The 10,664-nt window shown below is 37.1% G+C and overlaps 2 protein-coding genes across 8 annotated transcripts; both read left to right on the top strand.

Moving 5' to 3' along the window:
* The first annotated feature begins 286 nt into the window (after positions 1-286).
* On the top strand, positions 287-4,449 carry LOC111477689 (zinc finger CCCH domain-containing protein 17-like). 2 transcript variants are annotated; one of them, XM_023121580.1, is made up of 4 exons: positions 288-910; positions 2,017-2,127; positions 2,285-2,715; positions 3,064-4,449. In XM_023121580.1, exons 1-4 carry the CDS (start codon positions 773-775, stop codon positions 4,181-4,183), a joined length of 1,800 nt encoding a protein of 599 aa, XP_022977348.1. In that variant the 5' UTR covers positions 288-772; the 3' UTR covers positions 4,184-4,449. The 2 variants fall into 2 exon arrangements, with proteins under 2 accessions (XP_022977342.1, XP_022977348.1); XM_023121574.1 differs by having other exon boundaries at positions 287-910; positions 2,285-4,449.
* A 284-nt stretch (positions 4,450-4,733) lies between these two features.
* LOC111473313 (eukaryotic translation initiation factor 2 subunit 3-like) lies at positions 4,734-10,108 on the top strand. 6 transcript variants are annotated; one of them, XM_023118931.1, is made up of 9 exons: positions 4,734-4,864; positions 5,960-6,144; positions 6,278-6,339; positions 6,848-6,960; positions 7,072-7,174; positions 7,416-7,643; positions 7,737-7,955; positions 8,519-8,779; positions 9,506-10,108. In XM_023118931.1, the coding sequence occupies exons 2-9, from the start codon at positions 6,039-6,041 to the stop codon at positions 9,806-9,808; spliced, it is 1,395 nt and encodes a 464-aa protein (XP_022974699.1). In that variant the 5' UTR covers positions 4,734-4,864; positions 5,960-6,038; the 3' UTR covers positions 9,809-10,108. The 6 variants fall into 6 exon arrangements, with proteins under 6 accessions (XP_022974699.1, XP_022974842.1, XP_022974741.1 ...); XM_023119074.1 differs by having other exon boundaries at positions 4,737-4,864; positions 6,024-6,144; XM_023118973.1 differs by having other exon boundaries at positions 4,752-4,864; positions 6,021-6,144.
* Positions 10,109-10,664: the final 556 nt, after the last annotated feature.

Below are 10,664 nucleotides of genomic sequence, written 5' to 3'. Positions count from 1 at the left end.
CCATATCAATGAACTCATATATTCTATAGTTTGTTAGGATATTATTTTCATTAGTTTGATGAAGATTTTTATTTTTTTTTTTTTCCGCGATTCAAAGGAATTTTGGAAATAATAAAATGAAAAATACTTTTAAAGAATTGATTAAAATATTGATATAGAATTCAAAAATAAATTATTAGGTCAAAAAATTGAAGACTAAAAAAAATATAAAGGAGCTTAAAAATTGACCCAACCACTCCAAACATGGCGAGGTCTAATCAATCCTTGGGTTCCAAGATCCAGAGGGTTGCTGGTTCCCAACCAATACCCCAAACGGCCTATAAATGGCATCTCAACCAGTCCCCTCCGCCCTTTCCTTTTCCGAATTAGGGATTTAATTTTAGCCTTTTACCCAAATCCTCTGATACTCTCCTCTACTCACTTCTCTTCTCCATATCTTCATCTCTCTCCTCCACCACCGCTCTCTTCCTCATGAATTTCTCCTTCCGATCACGCTTTTACACTCCCGCTCCTTTTAATCTTCACTAACAACACTTCCATCCGAGCTCCAGAGCGTTTTCCGCTTTTTTGTTGTTGTTGTTGTTTTTTTGTGCGTATCTATTGAGCCCTTCAATCGCTGTCGCGGTTGGCTCTTTGGTTTTGTGGTCAGTTTTTGGGATCAGAATCGCTATTGGGATTTTGGGGATTATCGGGGTGTTGTTGGATCTGTGACCGAAGAGATCTCGTGGGGTTTTTCCTTTTTCCTTTTTCCTTTTTATTTTTTTCGATCGCTATGGTAGGAGGAGGGCCTCAAGTTCTTGAAAGGCCACAACAATCTCTGCCTCAACCCCTATCTGCTGCAGAAGAGGAGGCTGTTAAGAGGAATACCGATTGTGTTTACTTTCTTGCTTCGCCTTTGACGTGTAAAAAGGTTTTGATTTTACTCTTTTTTTTTTTTTTTTGTTTGATTTGAGCCCTTTTTCCCTTTTTTAAGTTGGAATTATTGGTTTCTTTTGGTGATTTTTCTCGTCTTTAATAAGATCTGTGTAGGTTAAGATCCTTGGATTCAGCTTCTAGTGAAAAATTAGGATTTAGAAATTTTTGTTTTCGAATGCACTTGGCGTTTATTTCTCTTCAAGTCACTAGTGGTTTTACTTTAATTCGTGTATTAGCTCCTCAAGAAATTTTGTTGCCAGTTTCATAATTCTCCATAACGTAGGCTCAAATTGTGGCGTTGTTAGTCACTTAACATCATTGTGTGACTGACTTGAGGAAGGAAAACTGTTTGTTCTTGATTGATAGTCACGTGTGTGTGCAGATGTATGAAAACCTGTGCCTTGTGGAGAACCTCTGTTTCAGAGTTGGTACTCATTTATGATAATAATTGAATGCATGGCATTCAAATGTAAAGTGTGACTGTTGTAGAATATTTCCTCAAGGTTTTTCATGTGCCCCAATTTACATGTTTCCAATTAATTGAGATTTTGTTCTGGAACAAGATGTTTACTAACGTTTTTAATTATTGATTAGATGTCTATCAGCTTTTAGAATCCTTATATATATATCTCTGTACTTCTAGTGGACTCGAACTCATGGGTTTTTCTCTTTTTCATTTTTCCTTCAGTATTTCGTAAATCCTAAATTGGAAACATCTGATTTGTGTAATCGGATTATATACAGTCATGAGTATGAAAAAGAATCTAATAACAGAGTTTTGTTCTCATCCCTGTTTAGAGTTTAACTGTTATGCTCGTTGGCCTTTTAGTATGAATTGACTGTTACAATAATTCACTTTTCCTTGCATTTAGATGGTCAATATAAACTTTTAACTAATTTGGTTCCACGTCCTAAAAGTTATTTGGTTATACATCCTAAGAATCAAGACAGTTATTTGACATTCGTGTTGTATTATGGGAACATCAGTGAGGAATGTGCTTGTTTCATGTTATGCCTGTTGAAAGTATGTTGTTGATACAATTATATATATCATTGATGTTGAATTGTGTCAGTAATATCTTTCTACGTAATTTCCAACAGGGAAGTGAATGTGAGTATCGCCATAGTGAATATGCCCGGGTCAATCCTAGGGATTGCTGGTTCTGGTTGAACGGTAACTGCTTGAATCCAAAGTGTTCATTCCGTCATCCAGTAAGTTTTATGTTCTTGCTTTGTAGCAACTGTTTTTGTTCTTTAGTAAATCTATCCTGATAGTTTTAGCGAAAACAATTAGGTACCTTTTCTTTCAAGCCCAAGTTGACTGATTTTCATCTCTCCCTCTATCTCTCTCGTCGCTGTTTTCTTTTAGCCTCTTGATGGCTTGGTAGGAACTCCTCATTCAACAACTCCGAGTTCTCAAATTCCTTCCCAAACTTCAGCCATTCCATCCGCCCCTGTGAACTCAAGTAAACAAGCAGTCTCCTGCATTTTTTTTCAGAAGGGTCTATGTTTGAAAGGGGATCGATGTGCGTTCTTGCATGGGCCGTCCCCTGTTCCAACCAACAAAGTCCATCAGATGGCAACAAATGGCCAAGCGAGTGAACCACCAAGTGTGAAGAAAATTGCTGGGGGTACCCAGAGGAGCAATCAAGAGAAGAAGAATCCTCAAGAAATTTTTTTGAAGTCAGTTGGTGATGCATCTGTTAAGCTTGCAATGAAAGATGAAAGTGTGCCGTCAAAGATCGGAAACATCAATGAGAAGAGCAGACCACTTGCAAAAGTGGCCGATGGTGGTTCAAGGTATAAGGCTACAAAATCTCTTCCAATTTTAAATGAGAGTTCATTAAGTAGGGGTAATCGTCTGCAACAGAGTCATGTAATTGATGATCATGGGTTACAGAATGGTAAGGATGCTGATGAGTTTTTGAAGGAGTCCTCTCCAGGTTTTGATGTTCTTGTTGATGATGAGCTGAGAGGCTCTGGTTATTATGGCAGTGAGGAACAATATGGGAGAACAAGAGGTCATGATGGAGCAAATATGATTTCTATGAATGATTATGACATCAGTCATTCTGCTGATTATAAGATGATGGCTAATGTTGATCATGATGTTTATAATGATGTAACTGACTATGATTATGACACTAGGAAGGGGCAGTATGGTTGGGACCAGCGTTGGACCTCGTCTGAGAAGCTGTCTTTGGGGTCTGCCCAGATGGAAAGGAGGCTCTCCCGAAAATCTATCAGTCCTGAACATGTTCAGAATGTGGATTTACGTCATCGTTTAAACAAGCAGAGAAGGGGAAATGGTTTAAGATCTGTGATCAATAATGACAATGTTGCTAATCGCCCTGAAGAACGAAACTATAATGCTTCTAGGAGAGATTCTCACCCCTCTCAAGAAAGCTCCATGAGTAACCGTCTCCGAGGTAGAATAAAGCTCCCAAGGATACCATCACCAGTTAGTAGTAATGTGGGGCCAGAAAGAGATTTCAACCGGGGAAGACCGGGGGGAAGGTTGTCACCAGGAAGGTCACTTTCCTTGTCTTATCAGGAAAGCAATAGAGATGAAATGAAAGGCAGGCTGGAAGTAGATTATAACAACGAGCGTAGAAATTTCAATGGTCTTAATTCTGGGAGGGATGGAATGGATGAAACGTCTGACTTTGCTGCTCCAAAACGTCTGGCCGAGCTGAAAGGCGAAAAACACGTGGTTAGCAAGGAGAAGCAAACCCTTGGCAAAAGAAAAGGCTTCGATAATGATCAACCTGGAGTTGAACTGTCGTTTGAGGGACCAAAGTCTCTCAGTGAGATTCTTAGAAAGAAGAGACAAGTTAAATCAGCTGTTGATCTTCCTATGAATAATGCCGAAAGAGAAAGCAGTGAAAGATTAAAAGAACGCTCCAGTATTCCCTCCGTGGAGCAAGGTGGTCTGTCATCAACGAGCAAGCAAAAAGCAAATAGCCTTGAAGGAATCATGTCCGCTCCAGTTGAAACTTTTGGGAAAGAGGAAAACATCAACGTAACTCATCACAATTCTTCTCAGCCTATCCATTCAACCGATGATCACGGGATTGAAGCTTATGAAGAAACATTCGAGGACCCCGAGTACGAGGGAGATGATCTGAGAGATGGTGAATACGAGTACGAGGAAGTCGATGACAGAGAATACAATTATGAAGAAGGTGACAACGTAGTTCCTGAAGAAGAGTATATGGACGATGAAGACGGAGATGACTTTGCCAAGAAGATCGGCGTTATGTCATGATCACGATCACAAGAGGACTTGTGTGTGCTCTTGCTACGAACATTTTGTTAGAGGACTTGCGTGGTCAGTTCAAGAATGGGCATGTTTTATCTGGACCATTAGCATATTGGGATTCCTCTTGTATTCATTAGAACACTCCTTTATTAGTATTTGATCTGATTTGAGTTGAAACAAAGTAAAAGTATGTTGCAGATTGCAGTTGCAGAGAGTGTATGGTGTAGCGGTAGAAAATTAAATAAGAAAATTGATATCCTTTTCTTTTTTTTTTTAAGTAATTTTTGCTCTTTCATTACTTACTCTTCCTTAATTTTCAATAATTCCAATTTTATTATTATATAAAAATCTTTCACAAATATTAAATTCTACAACTAGTAGATTTAGGATTTAAATTAAAAATTTTAAAGATATAATTATGTTGATAGCTTTTAACTCTCTCGATTTCAATATAATCTTTTTAAAATATATATTTTTTCAATTATTAACATTTAACTATTTTCTTTATTATTTTTAATTATTAGAAGAGTAATGTTAGCCCATTTCTGTGAGCCCAGCCCTAGCCTTTGTTAAACGCAAGCATCCTGTAATCTCTAATTCTCTCACGTCGGGGATCTCTCTCTCACTCTCTCATTCATCACTCGCCTCCGCCGGTAGTCTCTCTTTCAGACGCCGCCGCCTTCGCCGGTAATCTCTCTCTCTCTCTCTCTCTCAAAGCAGAGAATTTTCAGATTGAGAATCAGCAGGTCCGACGACTAATAGTTGCTTGCTGCATCTCTACTTTCTTGAAGTTTCGGCGTACTTTTGAAGGATGGATTGTGTGTGTACAAGCATTTATTGTGTTTCGATGGATGAACCCCCTTATATTGTTATTATTTTTTTAATTTCAAGAAATCGTAACTACGTACTTGTATNTTCTACTTTTGGCTGAAGTTTTTTTTTTTTTTTTTTTTTTTTTTTTTTTTTTTTTTTTTTTTTTTTTTTTTGTATATGAGTTATGAAGTTATGTTCAAACGGATTGGACCGAACCAATCTAATTCTATTTTTCTTGAATTTTTAGGGGTTGGTTTGGTTTGGGTTTATAGCGTTGTAAGGGTTTTTGGTTTAGAAGAATCTACCATTTGAAGGGTTGGGTCTAGTTTATCACCCAATTCGACCCAATACGACCCACGAATAGCAAATATTGAAAAGAAAAAGAAAAAAAAAAAGAAATAATATTCCTAACCTGACAGCCAATTTCGTGCCAGAAAAAAACCTAATAGCCAATTTCTCTCGCCGGCAGTACCTTGGCCTTCCCCTTCCAAGCGCTACGTCAGACTGTCGCTCATTCTCCATAATCTCAGTTCGCGGGCACAAGTTTGATCATTTTCGGTATTGTTTTGGCTGTAGTCAGATCCTTCATTTAAAGTTCCCTAGCTTTTTCTTCTGTTTTTTTTTTCTTGGGTGTATAAATTGTTTGATGGTGTATGGGTTATGATCCAGTATCACTGGCTACTTGGTTGATTAACAAATTTTGATTCGAAATTAGTCTTTTTTATTTTTTATTTGTCAAGGGTTTAAGCTTATTATTATGATTTAGTATTATTTCCTTTGTGTTTTATTAGTTTGAGTTTTCAAGTATGCAATTTTATTCAAGTGGTTTATTCTGATCTGGGGATACTACTTTTTTCAGTAGATGCTTTCTGTTTAGACCATTGTGTTTGTTAATTTTGTTATCTTGGTTGTGGACAGTGCTGATAATTGCATTTTTTTTTTTTGTTTTTTTTTTTGGGTTGGAGGCAGATTAGTTTCTCTCTGGTTTAACTTCACAAATAACCAAGTAAGACATCCGAACTTGTTTGCACAGGGACATTCAGCCAAGATGTCGCGGAAGGGTTTGATGGAACAAGACTTAAAGAAATTGGATGTGACAAAGCTCCATCCACTTTCTCCTGAAGTTATATCTCGTCAGGCTACAATTAATATTGGTAACTTTTCTTTTGTTTATGATTCTTTTATTGCACATATTACCCCTGATTACACTGTATACTGGAAAATTATAGTCGTGGAGATCTTATCTCACTATTAAGTTGATCGCCATTACTAATTCATCTTTTCCAGGTACTATTGGTCACGTGGCACATGGGAAGTCTACCGTTGTAAAAGCAATTTCAGGAGTCCAGGTGAATGTTTATTCCATCACTGATAGTTAATCTTGGTTTCTATTATTTATAGTAACATTCTGACTTCCTTTTTTGGCTCGATTGTTGGTTGGATTTTAAGTTCCATAGAGGTGCCTTGGATAATCTTTTGTTGCAAAAACTTTTCTTGCCCTCTATTTTCTTTTTCTGAACGATTGTAATAGGTAGGTATGAATTTTTAAGGGGAACAAAAAATGAAGCAAAGTATTCCATAAGCTTTCTGTTTCTTAATGATTGGTAAGGATAAAAAATGCTATTAGTAGTTTATGTCTAACACCCAGGACTTTTATATAGTTCACAGTGGCTTCAAGAACATGTAGTTTTTGCATGGATGCATTATTCTGAACTGGATTTAGCTTACAGAAAGTAACACAGATTTGAAGTTATTTTCCATAAGAAATTTTTGTTAATATGCGTACAATTTCCCTAGGAAAACATTATAACTTCTTCGTGTTCTGATGTATGTATCCATGGAATGTCAAATCTGCAGACTGTACGTTTTAAGAATGAGCTGGAGCGTAACATTACCATTAAGCTGGGGTATGCCAATGCAAAGATATACAAATGTGAAGATGACAAGTGCCCTCGGCCTATGAGCTACAAGTGGGTGTTTCTTCAATTTTTATATGTTGCTAGCATACACAACATCTACTTGTACTTAAAAGGTCAATTGACTTCCAGTAGTTAATTAACATGCTTAACATGCTTTTGTAGGGCGTATGGAAGTGGAAAGGAAGACAGTCCTTTATGTGATGTGCCTGGATTTGAAAATTGCAGAATGAAACTATTGCGACATGTATCCTTTGTCGACTGCCCGGTAAGTTGAATTATTGCATCTGTGTAGCTAAGAAATTGTATGAAACATGATTGAAGTCGAACAAAGTTAGTAATCTGATCCATACACATTTTGTGAACAGCAAGTAGATAAGTTATGTCTTCTTATGAGTTTCATGGGTTTTTACTCCTTGATTTTGTTGTATGGCGGGTTATTCACCATTCATATATCACAAAGCTTATTTCTGCCCTTTTATCATAACATGTTTCATTTTTTTTCCTAGGGTCACGATATTCTTATGGCTACCATGCTTAACGGAGCAGCTATTATGGATGGAGCATTGCTTCTGATTGCTGCCAATGAAAGCTGCCCTCAACCTCAAACTTCTGAGCACCTTGCTGCTGTTGAAATTATGCGCCTTCAACATATTATAATCCTCCAGAATAAAGTTGATCTTATTCAGGAAAATGTGGCAATCAATCAACATGAAGCTATTCAAAAATTTATTCAGGTTACTTTCCTTACTTTATTGTGTCAAGGTATTGATATTTTCATATGAATGATTTTCACTGTATTCACTTTGTCCTTTTAATGTCTTTGGTAGGGAACCGTTGCTGATGGTGCACCAGTAGTACCAATTTCTGCTCAGCTCAAGTATAATATTGATGTTGTTTGCGAGTATATAGTGAAAAAAATTCCAATTCCAGAAAGGAACTTCGTCTCACCTCCTAATATGATCGTGATTCGTTCTTTTGATGTCAACAAACCCGGATTTGAAGTTGATGAGATCAAAGGTGGTGTGGCTGGTGGTAGCATATTACGGGTATACTTATTACTTTTTTTTGGAAAATATAATCATCAATTCATGTTGAAATTGTGATGGTATGAAGTATTTAAAGCCAGCATTCAGATGGTTGATATGCTGTAATGGTGCATTATGTGCTTGTTTATGATAAAGACAGTTACTGGAATATGGCCAGAACTGACAAATGTGATTTATCCTTTTCAATTACCATCTATCTTTTGGTTTTGGTGTAAAAAGTTGAAAAAGAGGTTTTTGACTTTGCATATAGGTGATCTTGTTCGATAAGTTGAGTTACCTGAAGTTAAGAACTTTGTCCAAGTTTTTGGATTGTTTTGAGTTACTAGTTTATGAGTTCAAGCAAACACGTAAAAAAGTAGTAAAAATATTTTGTTAGCTTTTTTTTTCTTTCGGTGGTTGGATGTTTCAATTCCATCCACCCTGAAATTTTCAGTTGAACCTGTTCTGGATAATGTCTTCTCAAGGAATTCATGTCACCACTTCACATTTTTAAACTCATTTTACCTTTGGAAAAATTGTCCACAGTTTTGATGGTGCAAATATTTAAATTGTGTTCTTTCCAGGGTGTTTTAAAGGTGAATCAATTTATTGAAGTTCGTCCAGGGATTGTTGTTAAGGATGAAAGTGGTAACATTAAGTGCACTCCAATATACTCGAGGATTGTTTCATTGTATGCGGAGCAAAATGAGCTGCAATTTGCAGTCCCTGGAGGTCTCATTGGGGTTGGCACAACTATGGATCCCACTTTGACTCGTGCTGACAGATTGGTCGGTCAGGTTCTTGGGGAAGTTGGTTCACTTCCTGATGTTTTTGTTGAGCTAGAGGTAATGTTCTTAACATTTGAATGTTCTCTCTTAGTTAATGGATGAAAACCTTGAGATTGCAACCCAAGACTACTCTTAACATTCTTTCGCCCTCCCTACTTCTTCCCAGATTATCGTTTGCTTGTTTCTCTCCCCCTCTCTCTCCTTTTTTTTTTTTTTTTGGGTGCGGGANGGGGGGGGGGGGGGGGGGGGGGGGGGTGGAAATTATTTAAAGCAAAACTTTTTGGTATTTTTGTGCTCTTTTGGAAACAATCAGTGAGTATGTCATTTAGTCACTTTCTATTTGAGTTGTTTGGAGTGTAATGTTTACATACCTTAACCCAAAACCAACCTGCATCCACTTTTAGGGGTGAAAATCCAAATGTTACTGCATGCTTGCTTTTTCACAGTTCTATGTTGGATTTATAGAGGTTTTGAGAGACGTTGGGAGGAGGAGGTTTGGTCCAAGTTTAATGCTTCTCTTTAGGCAATAGTCTCCATACATTCTCCAAGAGATCGTTTGTGTATAGCTATCTGTTTGGCTCCTTTGATTGGGATATTGTTTTGCGATGTAAACTCAGTTTTCAATTAGAAAAAAAATGTCATCCCCAGTTTCTCTCGAGGCTGCTCTGATTTGCTAGCTTGGACATTATGTGGAAATTTATGAATGATTTGGTCCCGAAAAAGTGAGGGACAATTGTCGATAAAAATTGTCCATTTTGAGATTTGTCCTCCTTGTATTTGCAGGTAAACTTTTTCCTTTTGCGGCGGCTCCTGGGTGTCAGGACAAAAGGATCAGAAAGGCAGGGAAAAGTATCAAAGCTAGCCAAGGGGGAGATTCTAATGTTGAACATAGGATCCATGTCGACGGGAGCTAGAGTACTTGCAGTAAAGAACGATTTAGCAAAACTGCAGCTTACTTCCCCTGTTTGCACCAGCAAGGGGGAGAAGATTGCTCTAAGTCGTCGGGTCGAGAAGCACTGGCGTCTTATTGGCTGGGGTCAAATTCAAGCTGGAAGTACTCTCGACGTCCCTCCCTGCCCCATTTGAGTTGTTTTCGGGTAAAAAGGTAAGAAACAAGAAAAAAAGCGAGTGAGAAGAGTAAAAATTGCAGAATTTTTCTTGGAACCATTTTTGTTAGGTGGAGGAGAATACACCATCTGGTTTCTGATTGTTTATTACGTTGTCCTTTTCACAATTTTACCCGAACAAGAAGTCTTTCTGATTTTTAATATCTAAGTTTGGGATCATGGATGTGATATGTGAGCTATTGGTTGGAATGAGTCTCAAAATGTACTTTGATTTCGTACTAAAATTGGCCTTATATTCAAGAACAAAATTCCTCAGCTCTAGACCATTTCTTCTTTTCTCTTCACTATCCTTCTCTTACTCTTCATTGTAGCATCTTCATTTCCTGTTGTATATTTTCCTTTTGTTCCCCCCCCCTAATGCCTTTATATTTGAGGAATATGAGTGATCTTGTTGTTTGTGTGCAATTTCACCTATGAAATCCGCAAATTACCCTACTGATTATGAATCCCAAGTCGACGTTCTGTTTGTTGTTTTTTTTCATTTCTAAAGACGTTGAATTTCACTCTGATGCTCTGAATAAAGAAGGTTATAGTAGACCATTTATTTACGATTTAATTATAACTAAGTCAGGAACGTAAAGCTTTATTGTTCAAGTCTTCAACTGTTAATGAATTACTCGTTTACTTTGTATGAGAACCGTTCTCAAAATAATAGACTTACTGAATCTAGAGTTAGTAGCATACGAAATATTTATATGGAGTATATTTTGTGGTGTACAAATTTATTGTATATAATACTTCTACTTGCATTGTACATATATGATTTTCATCATAGTTATATCAATTGTGTTGCTATAATAATTTATCCAATCTCA

This window comes from Cucurbita maxima, unplaced genomic scaffold, assembly GCF_002738345.1.
Source record: "Cucurbita maxima cultivar Rimu unplaced genomic scaffold, Cmax_1.0 Cma_Scf00001, whole genome shotgun sequence".
NCBI classification, from domain to species: domain Eukaryota; kingdom Viridiplantae; phylum Streptophyta; class Magnoliopsida; order Cucurbitales; family Cucurbitaceae; genus Cucurbita; species Cucurbita maxima.
The sequence above is the reverse complement of the archived record's forward strand: the minus strand, read 5'-3'. Positions and strand labels throughout refer to the sequence as shown.

Coding starts and splice junctions, on each gene's coding strand:
- LOC111477689 (XM_023121574.1), top strand. CDS start 773: ATGGTAGGAGGAGGGCCTCAAGTTCTTGAAAGGCCACAACAATCTCTG. Junction 911..2,016: donor CGCCTTTGACGTGTAAAAAG/GTTTTGATTTTA, acceptor AATTTCCAACAG/GGAAGTGAATGTGAGTATCG. Junction 2,128..2,284: donor AGTGTTCATTCCGTCATCCA/GTAAGTTTTATG, acceptor GTTTTCTTTTAG/CCTCTTGATGGCTTGGTAGG.
- LOC111473313 (XM_023118931.1), top strand. CDS start 6,039: ATGTCGCGGAAGGGTTTGATGGAACAAGACTTAAAGAAATTGGATGTG. Junction 6,145..6,277: donor TCAGGCTACAATTAATATTG/GTAACTTTTCTT, acceptor CATCTTTTCCAG/GTACTATTGGTCACGTGGCA. Junction 8,780..9,505: donor ATGTTTTTGTTGAGCTAGAG/GTAATGTTCTTA, acceptor TTGTATTTGCAG/GTAAACTTTTTCCTTTTGCG.